This window comes from Vulpes lagopus, chromosome 8 (assembly GCF_018345385.1).
Source record: "Vulpes lagopus strain Blue_001 chromosome 8, ASM1834538v1, whole genome shotgun sequence".
NCBI classification, from domain to species: Eukaryota; Metazoa; Chordata; class Mammalia; order Carnivora; family Canidae; genus Vulpes; species Vulpes lagopus.
In genome coordinates, this window is record NC_054831.1 from 108,342,173 (window position 1) to 108,365,663 (window position 23,491).

The window sequence follows — 23,491 nt, forward strand, 5'->3', positions numbered from 1 at the left end:
GGGTGATGTGTATGAGTGTGCTTGTGTGGTATGTGTGCATCTGGATGTGTGTTATATATATGGATGCATATGTATGTAGACTATGCACATCTGTGTGTGGTGTGAGCATGGTGTGGTGTGTGGTATGGTGTGTGTACGTATGTGTGGTTTGAGTGTGGTGTGGTGTATTTGTGTACAGTGAGGGGGAGCACGATGGGAAGTGGCAGCTAGATCAGAAGAGGGAGAAGAAGCTAAGGAATTGAACCTTATCCTGGGGGCAATGGGGAGCCACGAACAGGCTTAGTGCAGTGGGGAGCACAGTCTGATGTGTGCCGAGAGGATCCCTCTGGGGGTTGTGAAGTGAATGGACTGGAGGAGGCCTGGCCAGAGGTGGCGGCCCAGTTCAGAGGCCATGATCACAGCTGAAGAAACGACATACGGAGGAAGTGACCCTCTTCCTTGGTGGTGAGGCTGAGAGAGAGCGTCCCAGGCTACCAGCCGGTAATAATAACAGCAATGATAGAGCACTCAAGTGAGCCAGGTCCTTGCCAGGCACTTTATACATGTCAACTCCTTTAATCCTCATAATAACCCTAAAGGGTAGTTCTTACTATTATTCCCATCTTACAGATGAGGAACTGAAACACAGAGAGGTTAAATCACTTGTTTGAGGTCATGCAACTGGTAAACGGTAGAGCTGGGATTTACCCTCAGGTGGCTCCAGAGTCTGAGCCTCTTAACCATGGTACTCAGAAGCCTCCAGACTTATAGTTAAGGCCGGGCCTAAGGACTGGAGGTGTGTGTGTGGGGGTCGGGGGCAGATCTGGGGGAGGCAAACCCAGACAGTGGGTAGGAAGCAGGGTAGCTAAAGGGAGAAAGGGCCCAGTGAAGATAAAGAAGGCGTGGAGGCTGCCACAGGACCAGGCTCCGCTTCCCCAATCCCACCCTAGACCAGACATTACCTTAGTGTCTTCCCAGCCTCCTCCTGTCGAGAGAAGTAGATCCAGAAGCTCTGCTCAGAGCCCAGGCTGCAGAGACAAGGGTGTGGGGAGGTTGGAGGCCCAGCTTCCTGAGCCCTAGACACCAGGGGTGCAGGAGGCAAGGGCGCTGGGCCCGTAGGGACAGGGAAAGGGAGATGCCACACAAGGAGAGACCACACGAGACCCCCAACTCATCCTGCGAGGACACGGAACCCTGGCCTTCCCCACCCCGTGACCTCCCTGGTCCCCAGGTCACACAGGCCTCAAGAGGATGGAAACCGGGTCGTCCGTTCAGGGAATCCTGAGACTCAGAGAGGGGTGCACATTGCCTCAGGTCACAGAGGGTTGCTGAGGGTGGGAACTTTGCTTCTCCCCACCGTCAGCAAGTGGCACCCATGGCTTACTTCACAGAAGCCTCCCGGATGTGCGGGCAGGAGGGGAGTGTCTTCACCAGGCCCAGGGCACTCTCTAGGGAGATGCTGTTGTGACTCAGGCTGGAGGAGAAACAAGGCTCAGGATGGGGAGTGAGGGCAGGACCTCGGTGCAGCCCTGCCCAGCCCCCACCACTTGTGTCCTCTCCTCTAGCTGTCATCTCCAGGAGGACAGTCTTCAATGTCCAAGGGTCCATTCTCCAGGTCAGACACTGAGGGCCAGGGAGAAGCCAGAGGGGCACTCTCCCTCCATGGGCAGGACAGGCACCTGGCCCTGCGTCGTCCTGCAGGAGCTGCAGCTACTGGGGCTGAGACAGAGTCGAGGAGGCCAGGCTGGCAACTCCAGCCCCAGGGGCTCAGGACACCCAGAGCCCAAAGCTCAGTTACCCAGCAACCCACTGTATCTGGGCTCTGGTCACCAGTCTCCCAGATCCCTGGGGAGATTGGCTGAGAGCGTGACTTCCTAGGGACACTCCCTGCTGAGGGGACATCTCTAAATCTGTGTCCTGTAGATTTAGTAAGAGGGACAGGATGGACTAGGAGCTGGGACAGCTGAGGTCCTGTGTCCACTGGTTAGGGATAAACTGTCACCTCCTTGTCCCAAAGTCAGCTTGGGTCACCATGCTTTAGTCCCAGCCTCTCCTGGATGTCTGGTGGGACCTCTGCCTAGGTGTGCATGTGGGGGGGGGGCTTCCTCCTCCCTGCTGTCCCCCAGGCTGCTCACCACTTACTCAAGCGAACCAGATATGGGCAATTGAGGCAGACATTCCAGGAGGCATCTGAGCCCGTCATCACCCAGCATGTTTGCTGAGAGGCTGCAAGAGGTAGGAAGAGTTGGTTGTTGGTGGTCAGACATGCCCCTCAGCCGGAGCCCGCTCTCCACAGTCACCATCACTGCTGCTTGACACGCACAGGACTACTTCTGTGCCAATATCACCACCACTGTCCCTGTGACTGGACAGCACATGCCCACCCCCATCCCTGCACTGTCATCTCCGGCACCCCCAGGGTGATCGCCCGGCACACAACAGCTCCTGCACTGGCCCCCGTGCCTCCAGCAGGCTTCCTGGAGTCAGAAAAATCCATTTACTTTTTTACTATGCCCTATGGCTCACGTCAGGTGAGAACCACAACTTCCGAACGAGAGTACATGCAGGAAAAAAGGAAGATGTTTGGAGGCTGCATTTACGCCGGAGATTTCTTCTTTTAATTTGGGAACATAATCTCAGACGGAAATTGTACTTGAATACTTTATTTCGCTTCCTTGTCGCTTCTTTGGGTGTTTATGCTTTTGGGAATAGTATAACCAGTGTGCCCTGTAACATCTGATTTTTGTCCTGCATCTTCGAACTCTGTTTGTCCTTGATGATGACACTTTTGAGGCTATTTTGTCTTTTCAGGAGAGGCTTTAAAAATTAAAAATTGGTCTCCTAAAGCCACTTGATAAAGTGATCTTTACAATTAGAAAAATTTCCCTCTATAATTGAAAACAGAAAAATCCAAAGACGTACTGCTTATTTATCTTTCTAATATGTGATTTCCACCGGCCCCATTTCTCTTCTTGGCCACGTAACAGCAGGAATTTAAATTTCGTGGGTGCACATGCACTTGTGTGTGTGTGTGTGTGTGTGTTGTGGACTGCTGTCTTTATGTCCCACTGGTCCTAAGCTGGACACCTAGCAGTTGTGAGCACAGACTGCATCATCCTAGCTGTGTGACCTTGGGCAAGTTCCTAAATCCTCTCTGTACCTCAGTAGTCTCATCTATAAAATGGCAACAACAGGGAGCCTGGGTGGCTCAGTCAGTTAAGCATCTGCTTTTGGCTCAGGTTGTGATCTCAGGGCCCTGGGATCGAGTCTCCCATTGGGCTCCCTGCTCAGTGGGGAACCTGCTTCTCCCTCTGTCTTGGCCTCTCTGTGTGTCTCTCATGAATAAGTAAATAAAATCTTAAAAAAATAATAAAACGGGGACAGCAGTACCTAGAGTTTTGGAAGGATAAAAAGAGTATGTAAAGCACTTAGCACAGCAGTGAAGGTGCTCAGAAGGTGTCACCTATTTTTATTTTTCTACCTATGAGGGGGTGGCACTATTTGGGGACCCAAGACAGGCCACGCAGATACCACCTCTCCACAACACAAGAGCCCATGAGGCCCCACCCCAGCTGGCTCCATGACTCTCCTCAGGCTGAGCTACTGGGTGCTTTTAACCACCTGCCAGGCAGACTGAGGGATTCATTTTGGTTCTTATCTGCTGACAGAGCTCCAATATCTTGATCTTCATGAAGCCCAGGGGCTCCTGTAGCCTCTTCTTGAAGGGCTTCCCAAATTAGATCAAGGGGTACCCCCTAAACTATCAGCTCCATCACAGCAAGAGTGGGGAGTGGAAGGGATGAAATGCGTACAGAGAAATCTAATGGATATGACCCTCCATGTGTCCCAGGCATCCCTGTTAGCTGGCCTGAGAGGTGTTCAGTGGATGTACATGCACGTGGCACACACATGCACACATGCCCACCCCTCCAGTGCCACCCAGGCACAGCTCCTGTGCTCCTCCCCCTCTTCTCTCGCCCCCAACTTACTCCAACTGGTTGAGGTCTTCGCATTTGCTCAGCAACCAGCAGAGCGGCTCCACATGCTCCTGACTAAGGCCACAGCCCGTGAACCTGCTGGAGGAGGGGAAACAATCCCAAGGATGGGGTGCTGAGCCACGCTGATGTGCGCTGCCCTGGCTTGTCCTGGGTGTGGCCTCCAGTTCCCATGGGCCTCACCCAAGGTTGGATTCTCTGGAACTACCCATCATCCACCCCTTCCACCTCCCGCACAGCAGATCCCACCTGGCACTCCCAGACTCCTTCTGGGAAGGTGGTTCCCAGGGTATGATCTCTGACCAGCCACACCTGCATCACTTGGGAACATGTTCACATGCAATTTCTCAGAACTCAGCCCAGACCCACTGAATCAGAGACCATAGGGGCAAAGGTTTCTAGGCGGCTCTCATTCAAGCTCGAGTTGGAAACTTGAGACCCCAACCTCTTGGGGTCACACTGCTGACGAGATATGCAGGGTGGGGAGGGAGAGAAGGGTGATGCCTGTTCTTGCCTTTGATACTGGAATTGAGGTGAAGGTGATTCAGAGGTACAACCTCCCAGCTATAAAATAAGCCAAGGGGATGAAAAGTACAGCATAGGGATTAGAGTCAATAATATTGTAATAACATTGTACGGTGACAGATGGAGACTGTACTTCTCACGGTGAGTGCAGCCTAATGTACGGAGTTGTCCAATCACTAGGTTGCACACCTGCAACTAATACAACACTGTAGGTCAACTGTACTTTAATCAAAATGAATAAATAAGTAAATAGCCACACACAAAGTAACAGTAAGCCTGCCTTTGAAAGGTCTAAATTAATACTACCCAATAAAGTAAATGAGGGACCTATAACCAGCCAACAACTAAAAAGAAAAAAAAGGGAAGAAGAAGAATCTTAAAATCAGAAAGTACCTAAAATCAATAGCTCAGATTTTTATCACTGGTCCTCTCCTTCCTGATTTTTTTCCCTGTTCCTAAGTTCTTTATTATACTATTGTTTACTTCCTATTTTTAAATCAGCTCATTCTTTTCACTAGATGCATTTATTGTAAAAGGAAACCTTGTATTAGTCACTCAAATGGAAAAGTGGCACACATGCCACAAACAGACCATAAGCAGAAGGACACATGAAACGAGAGCCAAATATCATCATTAAATTCCAGCCAGAGTTTCCTTGCTGAAGGCTCTCTCCCTTTACTAAAAAGGGGGGGCTCAGTAAATATTACAGCTGTGCTAAAATCATGCCAACACCCAACCCTGACTTCCTCTTGGCCTTAATCAGACGGAGAATCGAAAAGGGAATAATGATCTCACTATGGGACTCAGTGACATTGAACTACTGTACTTGTGCCTTAAAAATCATCTAATCCTGGTCTCGGTCCTACAGTTTGGAAACCTCTGAAATTAAAAACAATTGAGGCATTCTAGAAGTCAGGGGTAGCATTGAGCTAGGACAGGAGGTGGGAAACTCCTGCCCAGGACCCCCTGGTTTTTGCAAACTAAGAATAATTTCTTCACTTTCAAATGGTGGAGAAAAAAAAATCAAAAGAAGAATGCTTTGCGACACGTACACAATATTTGAAATGCAAGTCTCAGAGTCCATAAATGAGAGAGTTCTGCTGGCCCGCGGGCATGCGCATTTGCTATAAAGCAAATATCATCCCTCCTGCATTCAAGCTACATTGGGGGGTTGGGTGGCTGTCATAGAGATCGTGTGGCCTGCAAAACCCTAATTCCTTCCAATCTAACCTTTCCAGGCAAAGTCTGTTGGCCCTGGGACAGGGAAAACTGGAGAACTGCCTGGCTGCCCCCAGTTACTGCCACGTGACCACAGCTGTGAGGCTTATAGGACGTGGTGCGCAGAGAAGGCTCTATAATGATGCCCTGCAGATATTCAACATATTTTGATACTATTTATTGTTACTTCACAGTGGAGGAGGCTGATGCAGACAGGAGAAGGGTCTGGTCCAAGGTCTCTTGGTGAGCCAGTGGCATCAGACAGTTACCAGAAACATCATCTTTGCATTTGAAGGTTGTCCTCCACCCCATTATCCTGCCTCTGATGCAGCACCTCCTCCCCCTCACCGAGGCAGCCATGGAGCACCAGTCCAGGAGCCAGCAGGGTCAGGACACTTGCATCTGTGTGTGCCTCACGCTTTACACATTGCCTCCATTAATCCTGGCAAACATCCTGCAACATGGTGGCTCCCTTTTCAGCTGTGGAAGCTGAGGGTCACAGGGGTTAAGGAGCTTGTGCAAGGCACCAAGCCCTGTGGAGCTGGCATTTAAAGCCTGGTGGGCAGGTTAAGAAGTCCTTTTCCTTGGATCAGGCCCCAGAGCTCTGGTCTAGTCTGACAGGTACTCTTTATGTGCCTGTGCCAAAGCCTGGCCCTCTCTGGACCTTGCTTCTTGATGTTGGAGGAAACAAGTCTCCTTGCTGGGTCCTTTCAAGGAAATGCCCTGCATTGGTGGCACTCTGCTCTAGGCATTCGAGAGGCAGGTCTACTTGTCCCCAATACCTATCAGCAGCCAGGGCGCAGTTTCAGGGACTTACCCACAGCACTCGCCTTCATGCTCCTCACCAGACCTGAAGTGCAGTGTCATGTGATACAGGGACCTGGGGAAGACAGCACCTGAGTTAGCCACCCTTGGCCACAGCCTCAGGATGATCCTGGGGGCAGGCACCCCTTCCTCCAGAAGCCAAGCCCCTGACTGGGGTCCTACTGCCTCCATCCCACCCCCTTACACCACCAGGACCTAGGCACAACCCTCTAGGACTAGACCCAGTTGTCCAAGGGTAATGCTCACCTGATATCCACCTTCTGAACCCGGGGGCATAAGCTGAAGAGGTCGGCCAGCAGGAGGAGGCTCTTTGGGGAAAGCCTCGTCTGGCTTAGCCTGAGAAGGAAAGGAGCGGGGCCTTATGTAGGCAAGTTGGAGCCAAGCAAGAGTGGGCAAGTAGCCTGGATGGTCTGGAGGCAAAGGAGAAAGAGGAGAAGGAGGGCTGGCAGGTCAGCAAGGTAATCAAAGGGGAAGGCAGGGACCCAGGATGGACAAATAATGACTTCGAGTCAAGCAGACTTGGGTTTGAGCCCCACATCTGCTTATTGGCAGACCGTGTCCTTGGACCGGTCACTTAATTTCTGGAAAACTAGGCCTGCTCATAGTATACCTTCCTCGCACGTGTAGTGAGGACCTCATTATATCAAGCTGGTGCACTGCCTGGTGAGATGCCCATGCCTGTTTTATTATTATATTGTTTCTGTCCTCAAGCACAGACTTAACAGGTGAGTCCTGCTGAAAGGGAGTGGGAAGCTTTAGGCCCTTGGAGTTGTATCTCAGTGATTTGGGACTAGATCACTCGTTGTTGTTGGGGGCTGTCCAGTCGGATGTTTAGCATCATGCCATACCTCTACCCACTAAACACCATTTGTAGCCTCCCTCTCTCCATCTACTGCCCTCTGCCATGACAATGGAAAGTATCTCCATTGCCACATGTCCCCGAGGGGCAAAATCCCCTGGTGGCTGTGAACCACTGCCTTAGAGAAAGTGAGATGGCTCCATCTTGCCTTTGGAGGCATCCTTGGCACCTCCACATCCCTCGCCCCATAACCCCTCCATCAGCTTGTCTTGCCTGTTCCACTCTCAAGATCCACCCAGAATCCACCTGCTTCTGCTCCAGCCCCACAAGTTTCTGGCCCATACCATCTCTGACCCCACACAGCCTCTTCCCTGCTCTCATTTCCACTCTTGTCCCTCAACCCTTTTTCTTCCCAGCAGCCAGACTGAGCTTTTGAAAACACGTATCACAGGGGTGCCTGGGTGGCTCAGTCTGCCTTCAGCTCAGCAGGGAGCCTGCTTCTCCCTCTTGCTCTGCCTGCCACTCCCCCTGCTTATGCTCGGTCTCTCTCAAATAGATAAAATCTTAAAAAAGAAAAAAAAAGAAAGAAAACAAGCCTAATGCCTCTGCCTTTCAAGTCCCCTTGAACAAAACCCTCAGGCCCCTCCCCATGGCTCCCAGGTCCCTCTCTCCACCTCCCCTCCTGCCAGTGAGCTGGCCACATCACCCTTCTGACTGTTCCTTGCCTCAGAACCTCATACATGCTCTTCCCTCTGTTTGGAATGCAGTTCCCTGTTCTTCACAAGGCTGGGTCCCTTTGGTCCTTCAGGTTGAACTTTAGTATCTGTCCTCAGAGGCATCCCCTGACTACCCTCACCTTTGCAGGCACTCTATCACATTATCTAGAAAAATACCTTCTCACTGTCTGAATTCGTCTTCCTTGCTCATTGTCCGGCTCCCTCTACTACAAGGTTAGCTCTAAGAAGACAAGGACCTCGTCTCTTTTCCTCCTCCCTCTCTGCTGTGTCTCCAGCCCTCCAAAGTGTATGGACTGAGTAGTACAAAGTGTGAGCCCTGGCGAGGGGCAGGCTGGCTGCCTCATTCCAAAGACAGAGGAGAGCTGGGGGCTGGTGCTGTGTGACGTGGGCACAGAGAAGTCCCCTGGTCCAGGGTTTCCCACCTGCTCATCTTAGCCTTCCACTTTATGTGTCCAAAGGCGCATCTGCCCACCTCTGGAGTGGCCCACAGCTCCTGCTTTCCTTTCTGGTGGGACTCGGGGAGAGGCAAGATCCGGCTGTGAAGTGAGCTGCCTCGGGCGTCCCAGAGAGCCTTAGCATTAGGACTTATGTTGCTGTTATTAATGGTATGATTTAATTTCCCGTTGTATCTTTCCATCCCAGCTGCAGCTGCTTTCTCCCCTGCTGGAAGGGTATTTAAAGAAAATCCTTTTTAAATTCTAACCAGTCTGAGCTGAAATTAGAAAGTAGAGTTTTTAAATACTTTTGAGGACGCTGCTTAAGTTCCCCTTTTGCGGAGTGAGACGGTGACCTTTAAAAACTGGTGTGTGACATATACACCACCTATATCTGTGAAGTCCCTTTCTAGGAGCTGGTGACCTTTCCACAGGTGAGGAGAAGTATAGCAGCCCATTTACCATAGACCTTCCAGTCTTCAAGGTGTCTGGAGAGCCACTATCTTGCTTGAATCCCTACCCTGGGGGAGTGGTTGGGGAATAGGAGTCCCATTTTTCAGATGAGGAAACTGATCACATAGCACCCCCCAACCCCCCGAGGTTAGTGAGGTATTAGGGAAGAGCTCTCAGCAATGCCAGATACAATGAATGATATAACAGCCCAAGAGAAAGGAGTGGCGGGGAAGGAGGGACGGCTTTGCCAAGCTGAGAGCCTCAGCCCAGCCCAGCCCAGGGAAATGGGAAAACTTGATCTTACTGCAGCAGGCTTAGCTGGGGCAGCCGGGGTAAGTGCTGCAGCAGGGTCTCCAGGCTCTGGTCGCTCAGGACCTCAAAGGACAATCTGTGAAACAGAGCATCTGAATGAGGTGAGGGAGCCTTGGGGAAAGCCAGGAGTGCACCCTCCCAGCCAGGGCCCTCAACACATTCCCTCCAAACTCTGGGCCCTTGAATTATCATTGAGGCTGGAGGGAAGGAAAGGTCATATAAGTTTGGAAAGTGCTGGTTAAGCCAAATCAAATAGTTGGGTTTGCAGCAGGACTTCTCAGGCGTTGAGTACACTGCTGTGCACTGTGACTGCTGGTTGAGAGGGACAGTGGGAAGGGCCACATGATTCCAGAGCTGGAAGCCTCCTGGAGGAACCTCTGCACCCTCTGTCCCAGGACTGGGCCTGGGTCTCCGAGCACTGGCAGCACAGGGGGCCTTCACTGAGGGGTGGTCCGCCCACAACACCTCCCCACACAGTTTCCCACCAGGCTCTAGATGATACATCATGCTACGGCCTCTGGTTGGGTCACTGTGGGATTTACACACTTTTTTTAGGCAATAGAAACTTTGCCCATGACAACATCTCACATGGAATGCCAAGATGTACCCAGGCAAAGTAGATAGATCTGCAGTGATAAAATTTGGGGACCAGAACCCCATCACTTTCCCTGGCATCCAATTACTGGAGTTCAGCATTAAGTACATTGATAACAATATTCCCGTATGTGGTCCCAACACTCTACAGTTGGCCAAGTGCTTTCATGCGACTATCTCACTTTTTTCAGCCACAACTGAGCGAGGGGGGCCCTCAGATCCCCATGTGCACAGACCACCCAGCACTGCCTGAGGCACTCTATGCTGCAGAAGGTGAGTCATGGTAGGTAGTGATGTCCAGCTATCCTTGTGCCCCCTCCAGGGCCTGGCCCAGGACCTGGTGTACAGGTGGTGCTTAGCAATTTCATGATGGAAGAGGGCTTTTTCGCAGCACTTTTTGCAGCCATGCTACCAGAAGCAGCCTGAGTGTCCATCTAGACTCTAGAGAGGGGTGGTTGAAGAGCCTGTGGCACATCTAAACTGCAGAGGGTTAAAGCTAAAAGGCACAAATATAAAAAAATTAAAAATAAAAGGCACAAATATACACATGTTGTGTAAAAACACATTAGAGACAGTCAGGGACAATTAATAATTCATAGGCTCCTTGATGACTTTTGTATGTCTCCTAAAAACATTAATATTTTAGGTCTGATAATGGTTTTGAGGTTATACTAAAAAAATAAATAGAGACTCCTGGGTGGCTCAGTCAGTTAAGTGGCCAACTCTCAGTTTCAGTTCAGATCATGATCTCAGGGTTGTGAGATTGTGCCCTGCATCTTAGTTCTGCGCTGGCCACAAAGTCTGCTTCAGATTCTCTCTCCCTCTCCTCTATCTCGCTCCCTCTCAAATAAATAAATAAATAAAATCTTTTTAAAGAAAGGGTACTTACCTTTTAGCTACATATACTTAAAATAACTACAATGAAGTTGTGAGGTGACTGGGATTGCTTTAAAATAATGTGTGTGCATGTGTGTGTGTTGGGGCCAGGGCATGATAATTATTGAGGAAAGTAGACAGGAACTGAGAGCCTATACCACTACTCACTCTGCTTTTATATATGCTCAAAAGTCTCTATAATAGAAGTATTTTTTTTTTTAATTAAAAAGTAACTTCACAGTGGGGGAAATCTGACAAACACTAGCTTGGCCAGGCGGTCAAGGTCAGGATCAACATGAGCCTGTGAGATGGGATGAGAAGGGTACTTCACCTCTGTGGTCATCTTCCCCCAAACCCTGGATCCCAGCTGCTCCATGAGAGAAACATCAGACACCCTCACACTGAGGGACATTTCACAAAATGTCTATCGAGTACTCCTCAAACTGTCCAAGTCATGACAAAAAACACTAAGAAACTGTCACAGACCCGAAAGGCTGAGAGCATGATGCCTAAATGCAATGTGGGATCCTGGATGGGATTCTGGGTCAGAGAAAGGGTCCCAGGTGAAGAACTGGGGACATTTGAATAAAGCCTGGAGTGTGGTTAACAGAGCAAGGTTGCTGTCTCTGTTGCGACAAATGTACCATGACAGGTGATACTAACAACTGAGTAGGGGCAGGGGCAATGGGTGGAGGAAATCTCTGGACTAGGTTGGAAACTCTTCCATAAGTCAGGCCTTAAAACTATTCTAAAATAAACATTTTATGGAAAAAGTTCATTGACTCCATGTTTCAGGAAAGCCACGATGTACTGTCATGAGACAAAAGCTCGCCGCAAAGATCTCACACGGTCAAGTCCCATGTCTGTTAACAATGTCAAAAACCCCTTGGTCTGTGTCCACGTGTGTGTGCACATGGAGGAGGGTGTGGAAGGACACCAGGTGGCTGTGGATGAGGTGTCTCAAGGGTCATGGGGCATCAGAGATGGGAGCAGGAAAGCAAGAACAAAGGCTGTAGTTGGGAAAACCGTGTCAAGTGAAGCTGTAGAATGCAGCGGGTCTGTGCCTGTGAACAGGTCAAACCTGAGTATGCACAAGGATAAGGAGTAGGGGGTCACAGGGACAAATGCCACCATGGACTGCATGAGAAGTATATATTTAGGTGAGGCAGGCTGCTCTTGGATTTCTTTATGTTAAGGTAATTTTTTAAAGAGATTTATTTATTTATTTATTCATGAGAGACACAAAGAGAGAGAGAGAGGCAGAGACACAGGCAGAGGGAGAAGCAGGCTCCCTGCGGGGAGCCTGATGCAGGACTTGATCCCCAGACCTCAGGATCACGACCTGATCTGAAGGCAGACACTCAACTTAAGCCATCCAGGCGCCCCTGTTAAGGTAATTATTGTAATAAAATTTTAACAGTGAGGACGAAGGCTGCCCATCTGTGGAGATGAAAAAGCTGAGGCATAAAGTATTAGAGCTATTTGCCCAAAGTCACCCAGCCTGCAGGAGACTGAGCCAGGACTCCTGGTTCCAGCTCCTGGCTCTGGTCACAGACCCCGGGGTTCTGGGGCTGAGTCAGCGGGTAACCAGGAGAGGGAGGCTCTGAGGAGGGGCCTTCAGAAATGATATGCTCTGGCCATGGAGGCAGGCACAAGGGGTGACAGGGTGGGGCTCCAGGGGCCAAGAGAACACACTGGGGCTCCCTGGTGCCTCGAGTTGAGTGGATGAGGAAGGGGAAGCCTGGGGCCCAGAGCAGCCTCTCCTAGTAGGGGGGTAAGTTGCCCTCTGGGGATGCAAGGAGACTTCTACCAATAGGTGAGGCTTGGGGTAAGTCTGCAGGGTGTGAGGGGAAGGGACCAGGAAAGACACCTGGCTTCTAACCAGGATACCCCCACCCCTACCCCAGGGCACCCGGCTGATGTCCACATTGTGCCTTCTAGGGCTGGGCCCTCCTTACTTACTCGACTTCCAGAGGCCCGGGGCACTTCTCCAGAGTCTCGCAGAGGCGGGTGAGGTTCAGGGGCTCCAGCTGACATTGCCTGAGGCTGAGAGGGGGCCATGGGCCAAGCAGGGGGTCCAAGAGGGCCCAGGGTCCTTGTGCAGCCCCATGGGCTCTCCCCTTCTCCCTGTACCTCTCCTCCTCAACCTCCAGGTAGGAGTCTCCCCTTGCAGGACACCCTCTGCACCCTAAGTTTCCCCTACAGCCCAATCCCCACCACTCAGTGATAGTAAAACCTACCCCCCACCAGTGCCTAGCTGCCCTCACTCAGTTCCAAGACTTCTCCACTACCACTACCCCCGCCTTGAGTCCGGACCACCGTTGTACTGGCCTGGGCCACTTTAACACCCTCCAACTCCCCTCCTGCCTCCCTGCCATCCGTTTCCACTTGCCAGTGTCTGATCTTTTAACAGATCTAACCTGACCAGGCCTCTCAGGTGATGACGCCCCCTGTAGCTCCCTATTACTCTCAGCCTAAAAGTGAAAAGCTTTTTCTATGGCCTCACTCGCCTCCGCTGGCCCTGTATCGGCCCTTGCCACACTGACATGCTTCTCAAGAGCTAAGCCTTCCTCCCCCACGGCCTTTGCCCAAGCTGACCCAGGTGCCCAGGACACTCTTCCTCCTCCTCCTCCTCCTCTGGATAACCCTATTTGGGCCCCAGCTCAGGTGTCTCTCTTCAGAGGTGAGGAGGTCAAGGCCCAGAGAGGGCAGGGGCCCAGCCAAGGTCACACAGTCAAGGCAGAAGTAGAAATCTTCTGAGAAAACACCATGAAATCTTCTCCCCAGGGAGAACGCTGGGCCCCCAGCCCCTCACCAGCCCTCACACTGGCCCTCCTTCTTTTCCTTCTCTCAAACTCCTTTTCCCCCAGCCCAAGCCCCAGGCTCTCCTCCCTCCTGGACCTTTCACTCCTCTGGTGTTGACCCCCCAAAAGAAGTGGGTGAGAGTACCAGAAGCTCTTGGGGACGCAGCACTGATCAAAGGCCAAGAATGGGACTCCAGCTAGGAACTCTGGCGGACATCCACCAGCCAATCGATCCCTTGGAGTGAGGAGACCATTTTGAGAAGAAAGTTCACATCACGTACGTGCAAAGACAAGACTCAGAGGTCAGGGCTGCGGGGGCCTAGGGACAATCAAGTCCCTCCCCGACGGGTCCATAGAAGGGCAGCCAGAGTGAAAAAAGCCAGCAGCTTACACCTGTCCAGGTGGCAGCCCCTGGCTAGGTCAGGGGGAGCCAGGGCGGAGCCCCTCCTCTCTCTGATCACCAGTGAGGCAGGCGCGGACTTGGCCTTCCTGGGCCTCCACTCTCTAGGTTTCGAGAACCCAGAAAGGTCCCAGAAACGGAGACCCTGTCCCAGGAGGCAAGACCACCCTGGCCTCGGGCCCCTCCAGCTTCAGACAGCTCAGCTGGTCTGGCAATGCCCCTCTGTCCAGCTGCCCAGCTCCACAGGAGGCCGCCCCCCTGAGAGGCTTGCCAATCTCCTGTGAGAGACCAGCATGCCCAGCCCCACTAGGGGGCAGCTGGGAACATCCGTGCACAACCAACCACTACTAACTACTCATTGTTGACTGCAAAGGTGTGGAAACTTTTGCAGAGCACCAACGGTTCTTGGTTTCTCAAACACCATCCCCAGAGTGGAAAAGGCGGTGACTCATTGAAGTCGGAGGAAGCTGCAGAGGTCTGCAAAAGTCCCGAGGGGCAGAAGGCCAGCTGCTCTCCCTCCCCGCAGCAGCAGGCAGTGGCCCCGTTCTGCTGGGGCCCAGCATGGTCTCCCCCGCAAGGGCACTGCCTCCGTTCAAGAGTGAGCTCAGCGGGCTCACTACTGCAAACCGACCGACACGGGCCACGTGCGCAAGGGGTGCCAGGCCTGGGTGGTTACTGGAGGAAATGGAGACCAGGGCGAGAGGGGAGCCCAGCCCATCCCCCTCAGAGCTCTCCCTCCTCACCTGCCTCTTCTGTCACCTCTCAGGACGACGCGCTGGCTCTCGAAGCTGCAGAGGCAGAGGAGAGAGACCAGACAGCCCGGTCAAGGAAGGTCTGGAGGGCAGCTCACCCTCTCAGCAAATGCCACGATATACACACAAGCCTAACTACGCTGACTGAGGTACATACAAAGCACACCACCGACGGGCCGTCCTTTTATGCTCACAACAGCCCCGCGAGGTAAGGAAGTATTCTTACCCCTCCTCGACAGATGAGGAAATGGGTACAGAGAGGCTCAGTGACCTGCCCAAAGTTGCACAGCAGATTCGTGGTGAGCCTGGATTTGAACTGGGTCTGTCTGTGCTCACACCTCCCAGTCTTGAAAGGGGAGGGATGGGGAGACCTTATGGAAACCGTGGCTCATCTGCATGGCCTGGCTCCAGGCTGCCTGGCCTGGTGACTTCCCTTTTATAAGTCTCATAGGCTCCAGAGACCCCATGACTGAGACCTGTCCTGAGCACTTAATGGCCACCAGGGAGCTTCCAGTTTCTGTAAAAGTCTCCCAGGACAGTCCAGAGGGTGAGCAAGGGAGAGTTTCTGGATTGTGTCCCGTGGCAAATTTGGAGAGATGGGAGTGTCCTGGGGCTACTTTCATTCATCTGTCCATTCAATCATTCAGCAGACACCTATGACATGCTCATTGGACCTGGTGCTATGCAGGGCCCCGAGGAGGTGACACTGTGAACGGGACAGACAAGGAGGTATGGTGGGAGCCGATGGCCTGTGCAGTCAGGGGGCAGGGCGGGGGTCCAGAGGCACACTCACCTGATATCCAAGTGAAGAAGCCACTGCAGAGTCGAGAAGCACTGGATCAAAATAAACACTGTATCCAGGGACAATCCATTCTCACTGAGGCTGGAGAATCACAGGGGTGACGTTGGCGGAACCCAGGGCTCTTTGTGGTCAGAGCCCAGGGTGGGGGAGGGCTGTCCCTCAGTCTGAATGACAGAGCTCATGGAACCCCATATGGCCAGAGGGCACCTCTGTACAGATGGGGAAACCGAGGCCCAGAAAGCAGCAAGGTCTTGCCCAAGGTTATGAGACATGTTGGTGACAGAGCTGAGATTAGAATTCTGGCTCTCTGGGTCTACCATGAATCTGGGGAGGGCTTTCAGGCCGGAATTGTGCCTCAGTTTCCCCACCTGATAAAAGAAGGGCAGTGCCCAGTGCAAAATGAAAATGCAAGGGCTCCCATTCAAAAGTCAGGAACAAAGCTTTCCCTTGCTTTCGGGTCTGTCAATCTGTCATGGTGTTTTGTATTTGCCATTTAATGTTGCACTCCTCTGGCATGGGCACTGGTGGGTGAGCTCAGATCTCACAGGCCAGGGGGGTCACAGTACTGAGAAGGTCATGTGGGGATTTGCCCCCCAAACTACATATAATTTGCCTGCAATGGTGAGGCCTTCCTCCCCACTCACAAGCAGGCCCAGAATAGGAGAAGTAACAGCTTCTTCCCAGATCCCACAGAAAGACTGAGCAGGAAGGGCCCTCAGGCCACAGCACTCATTCTAAAGTTGTAGACAAAACCAAAGCCACCCCCTCTACACTTCACCTGTTAACTGGGAATCAGGGAACCAGAGAGGTGATACAACTTGCCTGGGCTTGCCTGGGGTCACACAGAGAAGCTAACAGTTGTGAGCTCTCTCCAGGGCTCCTCTCATGTTAGCCCTGAAGAGCTCAGGAGGAAGAGAGGGATACATACAAGCCCAAAGCACAGGGCCTTCTAGCATCCCGAAGCTCTGGTCTGTTGCAGGCAGGTCTGGGGTTGCTGGCCTCCTTCCTGGGCCTCCCTCCCACACTCAACATCTTGCCTCACTCTGGTCTCCAGCTGCCCTGGGCATCCTGCTCACGTGTTCCATCTGGTACACATCCTCCCTGTCTATCCTGCACCCTGGCAACAGCCCCTCCCTGCAACCCAGGGCCAGAGGGCTGCCAGTCATTAGGATAACTAGCCATTAGCTAACACTTCCCACCCAGGCTTGCACTGCCCTACGTGGCCTGGGCCTCCCAGAGAGCCTGTGTGGAGCCACAAGTCGGGTTCAAGAAGTAAAACCTTAAGTCAGGGGCTAGACCACTGAGTCTGAGGCCAGTCTCTCTTAATGAGACTCACAGCAACGAACTACCCTTTTGGAGCACTTACCATTTGCCAGGGACTGGACCAGGCGATTAACATGCATTTTCTGATTTAAGTCTTTATAATAACCCCAGGAGGGAATGAGAGGACAGAGAACACCCCCTATACACACACACACACACACACACACACACACACACACACACACCCCTCCTCCCAATGAGGACAAGCCTCAGAGGCCTTACTCACTTCAAGGACTGCAGAGCACCCAGCCCTGGGAGCAGCTGAGCCAGCTGGGCCATGCCTTCGTCCCCCAGAGCATTGCCTGAGAGGCTGGGAGGGGCAAGGGGGCCAATAGGTTAGTGGAGGACAGGGATGGGGCCCATGGGAGCTCTCTCTCCACCCCTGGGCTCAGTCACTCAGCTTCTTCTAAAACTGGGACATGGCCCTGGGCTGCCAGGCCAGATCTCAGCAGATCTCACATGGATTGGCTGGTGTTTCCCCCATGGTTTCCATCCTGAGATTTGTGACCCTTGTGAGTCAACGGTAGGCTTTAGAGGGGGTCATATGTGGGGGACCTGCATTTTAGGGGGAAGGGACACACCCCTTGCCAGACTCTCTAAGGGGTTCCTGACTGCTTGTGCAGGGAAGGACCGCTGACCTCAATCTCAAAAAATCAAAAGAAACCCCCCCCCCCACTAACATCCACTGGCTGATGGGCGCCACCCACCCACCCTCCAACAGCCAGCACTCACTCCAGGTGACTGTGGTGGCAGCTTCCTCCCAGGGCCCTGCAGAGCTGCTCTAGGTGCTTGGCTTGCAAGCCACAGTGTGTCAGCCTACGGAGGAGGAAACACAGCTCCTCAGAACAGAGGTAAGAGTGGCCACCACACCCAGGCACACAGGCAGACAGTCTTGCAGAAGAGGGACAGGAATGTGTCTTTCACCCAGACAGAGACTGCGAGCATCAGCACACAACACACACATAGGACCTCCCACACAGGTAATCAAGAGCCAGAGATAGAGACACAGGGAGGCAAGGAGACAGAGATGGAGCGACACGGAGATGAGACACAGAAGAGACAGATGCAGAGACACACGTGCATATGTAGGCATACACACACACCTACACACACATGCACGAACACAGCTATGCACACACACATACATGCATATGTGCACATATACCTACACACAAATGCACTTGCAGGGCATTCACACACAGGCATGCATGCACGCTTACACATATGCTTGCATGCACATGCACCTATGCACACACATGCACACACACCCCTATGCACACACACATGCATGCATGCACGTGCACCTACACACACATGCACTTGCAGGGGTGTGCACACACAAAGGCATGTGTGCACACCTAGGCACACATACCTATGCACACACACATACATAAACATACACATGCACTTGCAGGGGTGTACACACATGCACAGGCATGCTTGTGCACCTATACACACACACAGACACATGCACACTCACCTATGCACACACACAAACACATGCATGTGCACATACACACAGTGCCTGAGGAGGACAATAACAAAGGGTAGCAAAACCCAAGAAACAGAAAATACGAGAGAAACAAGATAGAGACAGACAGGGAGATTCAGACAGACACAGAATAAAAGAGAAAGCCAGAAGAATACGGATGGGCGCCCTGTGAGGGCTGAGCTAAGCTCCAGGATGAGGAAAGAAGGGGCCACATGTCCCCATTCTCCCTATCCAGAGTCCCCACAGCCTGTCAGCTGCTGGAGGTCAGGTGAGTTGTGAGGAGTGGGGGCCCCTCAGGTGTGGAAGGTCACTTAGGGGGCTGCCCTGTGAGCCCCATCTGCTGCAGGCTGAACAGGGGAGGAGGGAGGCAGGGAAGCCATGCCACACTCCTGAATAGAGCAGGCCGTGTCCTCCAGGGAGCACCTGGGGGTAGTCTTTGAGCAGAAGGGAAGAGGGGGGAGCCACCAGGGCCTGTAGGCCATTACCGTACCTGATCCTCGTGGAGCGCAGGGGCAGCTCAAAGGGCACCTGGTGCGTGAGGCTGTCCCGAAGCGCAGTCCTGGAGGGACACACACCAGGCCAGGCTGAGCAAACTCCTCAGCCACTAAGTCCACCCTCAGCCTCACCTCCTACTGTTCAGTCTCCGCACAAGGCCTGGAGATGGCCAGACTGTGGTTCCACTTGGGCCCCTTGGCTTCCTGGCTGTGTGACCTGGGACCAATCACGTAGCCTCTCACCGGGACAATGTATGTGAATCGCTTCAGGACAGGGCATGCCAAAGGGAGCCAGAAGGGTCTAACCCCAATCAGAACTACAGGCCAAGCGATCCACAGATCCTTGCGATTTAAGCCAAAGGACATAAATTTATGCGTGGCTCTCTGGCTACCCCATCCCAATCCCAGGATGCCATTCTGCCTCACGAGGAAATGGGGAGGCAGTCTGTCCTCTGACACTCGCCCTCCCGGCTGCATTCCCTGCCAAGCCTGTTGTCTGCCTGCTTCTTTCTGAATTTGTCAAGGTCCCGAGAGTTGAGTGATACTGTCCAGCTGGGGAGGTCATGGAGGGTCTGGCCCAGGCTCATGACAGGGCCAGGATGATGCTGTGTCCTACCTCTTCCAGATCCCCTCTTGCTCCTCCTGCTCTGGGGCAAATGTGAAGACCACAGTTTTATGCAGCAGGCTGCAGAGAGAGAAGAGAAGAAGAAGGAGACAAGAGGCTTATGGGGGTCCCTGTGTCATTTTCTAACCTCGCCTGGAAGGACCTCAAATAAGTCATCCTCTGCCTCGAGCTGCAGCCACTTCTGACTTTGCTATGACTTCCTGTGTGTCTGGGCACCTGAAAACCTTCTACCACAGAGATTTTGCAAACTTACCAACTTTAGTTTCCTGTCAAGTCTTTGAAAGAAAACTTCAGTTCTGCTTTATGTCTGCCTCCGGCTGAGACCCTCCTCCCTCTGTTCTGTGCTCACCCAGGGCATCCCCAGCTGAGGGCACTCATCCCAGCACAGCGAGGTCCTTGCCAGGTCTGGGACGGGTCCTGACAGCCCACACGAAGCTGTAACTTAGAGCAGGAGCATCCCTAACCTCACCTGTGTAAACTGAATGTAAAATACACATTTCTTTTTTTTAAAAAAAAAGATTGTTTAAAAAGATAATTTATTTGACAGAGAGAGAGTGAGAGAGAGAGAGAAAGCACGAGCAGAGGAGGGGCAGAGGGAGAAGCAGACTTCCTGCTGAGCAGGGTGTCCTACTGGGGGCTCCATCTCAGGACCCTGAGATCATGACCTGAGCAGAAGGCAGATACTTAACCCACTGAGCCACCCAGGTGCCCCTAAATACACATTTCTCATTGCAGAGGTCATATTTCTTCCATGTGGAGAACTTATAGTAAAGTAAGAAGAAAATAAAGAAAAATCACCCACCACCTCTTCCACCTGTCAGTAACTGCTGATAACATTTGGGAGTGGGTTTTTCAAGTCTTTTGTTTTTAAAATGCAATTAATGTTCTTTTTTAATTTTCTTAAAAAATGGGATTAAAGGACAGATTCTCATTGAAAAATTAGTTTTTCAAGGGATAGGTGAAACAAGGGGGACAAAATGTTGAAAAATTATTGGTGGGAACTGGGGTGTTTACCACACCATTCTCCCTACCTTTTGAGCGTGTTTGAAAAGCTTTATTATAAAAATGGTGGATTAAAATTTGTATGTTTATTTACTATATCACAGCCATCCCTCTATACTAAAATTGTACCTATATCATCATTTTTCACTGAGTTTTTCTCTCTGAAAGTAACTTAGTTTACTCACCCAATACTCAACTGTTGCATATTTAAGGTAAGTTCACTTTTTCTTGTTATAACCAATACTGAGGTGAACATTCCTGCATCTAAATGTGTTTACACCTTCAGGCTGATTTCTTTAGTGTAAATTCCTAGAAATGAATGGCATGTCATTTGGAACGAGCTAAGGATCCTTTATTGGATCATTACATACAGTGAACAAAGGCTCCCTAATCTCTCTTCTGGGTTATTCAGTGTCTCTCTCTTCCTTTGAGGGGTGTTTAAAGCAGGAATCACCCTCCCCAGTTAAGAGCCCCTCGGGGTGGGGATTGTGTTGACATTAATTAGCATCTGTCTTCAGATCCCCAGACTGAATACTGAGACTTACAGAAACAAGGTTGGGCCCTGTCTTGGGTCAGGTTCCCTAGAGGCAGAGCCTGAGCCTCTGAATGGGGCAGAGGGTCAAGTGTCACTGATCACTTGTGTATGTGATATACTGAAGGCCTGCTCTCAGGAAAAAACAGTAGGGGACCATGGGAAGCAGAGAAGAGCAGGTCCTTGGCCTGATCCTACAGGGAACTCTGGAGTGTGAATGGCACCAAAAGTTTGTCCCACTTAAGGCAAGGAGGCTGGAGACTGATACCTCTACCTCTGACATTGGCCACCCCTGGTTGGGGGAATTGGGAGGGTAACCACCCAGGCATCCTATCAGCTCACTCAGGGTAGTTTCCTGGAGAAGGTATAAAGGGTGGGTAGCCAACACCCATAGCACCTGGGAAAAGAGGATTTGGGCAGGGCCTCAGCAGCATCTTCTCCAGGTCCCAAAGGCCTGGGCCCAGAAGGAATTCTAAGGTCTTTCAGAGAATGATGGGAGAGCCCCAGAGCTCCAGGCTGGAGGTAGCAGTGGGTTACAGTGGCCCACTGGGGGGGTCCTACCTGATGTGAAGCTCTGCCAAGTTCTGGCACGTGTTCACCGCACTCAGCATACAGTGTACCCTGTCCACGGATAGCCCGTTGTTGCTGAGGCTGTGGAGAAGAGGGAGGGGGTGGCAGTCAGCAGGCAGCTGAAGTCCCCAGCCTGAGACAGCTCCAGTCCCCTCCTCCTGGCACAGTAGCTTGCTGGCTGTCACTCCTGGGATGTCCTGGGTCCTTAAGCAGAAGCTCAAAGGATTCTGGCCCATGTGGTTGAGCCAAGAGCTGCATGACTCCGCTGCCCTACTCAGAGAATAACGTTCTACAGCTTGAGTGAGAAGAACTGACTCACTGTTTCCACCTCTCTCAGCCTGTTTCCTGGTCTGTAAAATAACCACCATTTTAATCCCATTTTACAAATGGAGAAACTGAGGCCCAGAGACATTATGTTAAAGCTAATAAGTGACAAGAGTTAGGATTGAATGCCAAAGGCAAGGCCCCAGAGGTCTGTTGCTCAACCTCAACATTATGCCATCCAATCCATTCTTGATGCTTAGACCTCAACACATCCAATCCAAACACCACCCCACCCAATACCATGTAACCCCACAGCACATCCAACAGCCTACTACCCTATCTTTCCATCCCACCACCTCAACAACCCACCCCTTTACCTCAGCATGGTACCCACACCCTAACAAACCTCTTCCTACTCCAACGCCCCAAAACCCATCCACCCAAGACCTAATGCAACACCCACGGCAACACCCCACCCCACCCCAGGGCTGTCACAAGGAACAGAAGCCATCGTAGCACAAGGGACACGGTTTACAAATGCAAGTGATTTCAGTAACTGGAACTAAGTAAGGCAGTGGCTCATGACAGAGGCAAAGTAAGTCATGCTCAAACCACTCCAACGTTGCTGTTGTAGGGAGAAAGCAGGCATGGAGCCTACTGGAGCAGCACTCTTTCTGGTGGGGGAGGGGCATGAAGAGTGGGGTGGCAGGCCCAGCTGGGGCTCTCCAGGGCTCCCCCCTGTCACCCAATGGTGACACGGGCAACTCACTCTAGATTCCTGGTGATGTGCAGCTGGGATGCAGCTTCTGCCATCAGTCGACAGCCTTCATCATCCAGCTGGTTTCCTGAAAGGCTGAGACAGAGGGGCCTGATGTCCTGTGCTGCCAGGGTGGGGTCACCCCTCAGCCTCTGCACCCACAGAGTCCCTCCTTGACTTTACCCAAAGGAATGCTCCAGTAAATGAGCCCTAATAACGATGGTGCTGCAAGGCTGTATACGATGTGTCCGGCACTGTTCCAGGTGTTTCTACTATTACCAGCTATTTAATCCTCATAAAGAACCCTATGGGGCAGATGATATTATTATCCTCATCTTACTGATGAGCAAACTGAGGTACAGAGCAGTTAAAGCATCTCCTGAAAGGTGGACCTGGGATTTGAACCTAGTCAGTTGGATTTCAAGGCTCTACCCTAAGCTGCTCCTTTATGCTTCAACCTCCATAACTGCTTTTTATGATAAACTCCATGATTAGAGGGGCATCAGATCTACCATGGGGATCAGGGAAGGTTTCCCTGATGTTTGAATTACCCGTTTGAAAAGCTAGGAGCTCAATAGGTAAGTGGTGGGAGGGAGATGGGGGAGGGGTGTTCCTGGTACTGGGAACAACTCATTCAAAGGTCCTGTGGCATAGCACACTGGAGGAGCTGAAAGGGAGACAGTGTGTCAGGATTGAAGATTTCAGTGACAGGACAGGGTCAGGTGGGGCTTGGTGGGTTGGAGGCAGCATTTTGGATTACACAGGATTTTAGGATTTGGGCTTCATCATGAGCCATGGGAAGGATTAAAGGGGTCAGGTAGCAGTGAAACGCAGTTCACTCTCTGCCAGCTGGAAGTGGCCAGCATGGAAGCAGGAAACCCTATGAGGAGGCTGATGGGGTCATCCAGGTGAGGAACGAGAGTGGTT

General features: G+C 51.8%; 1 protein-coding gene across 13 annotated transcripts in view; it reads right to left on the reverse strand.

Annotated features, from left to right (window-relative positions):
- The window catches only part of NLRC5 (NLR family CARD domain containing 5), an 81,316-nt gene that overhangs the window by 18,021 nt on the left and 39,804 nt on the right, over window positions 1-23,491 (reverse strand). For 10 of the 13 annotated variants that reach the window (XR_005989447.1, XR_005989448.1, XM_041766805.1 and 7 more), the window contains 17 exons: window positions 22,577-22,660; window positions 21,535-21,624; window positions 19,431-19,499; window positions 18,811-18,879; window positions 17,561-17,644; window positions 17,055-17,138; window positions 15,497-15,586; window positions 14,695-14,739; window positions 13,697-13,786; window positions 12,710-12,793; window positions 9,270-9,353; window positions 6,789-6,878; window positions 6,535-6,597; window positions 3,969-4,055; window positions 2,122-2,205; window positions 1,364-1,453; window positions 942-1,007 (listed from right to left, as the gene is read on the reverse strand). Coding sequence is in view for 10 of the 13 variants with exons in the window: in XM_041766805.1 (XP_041622739.1) it covers window positions 942-1,007; window positions 1,364-1,453; window positions 2,122-2,205; window positions 3,969-4,055; window positions 6,535-6,597; window positions 6,789-6,878; window positions 9,270-9,353; window positions 12,710-12,793; window positions 13,697-13,786; window positions 14,695-14,739; window positions 15,497-15,586; window positions 17,055-17,138; window positions 17,561-17,644; window positions 18,811-18,879; window positions 19,431-19,499; window positions 21,535-21,624; window positions 22,577-22,660 (1,353 nt within the window). In the remaining 3 variants the exon portion in view is untranslated. The other 3 variants (XR_005989449.1, XM_041766813.1, XM_041766814.1) reach the window with 3 other exon arrangements.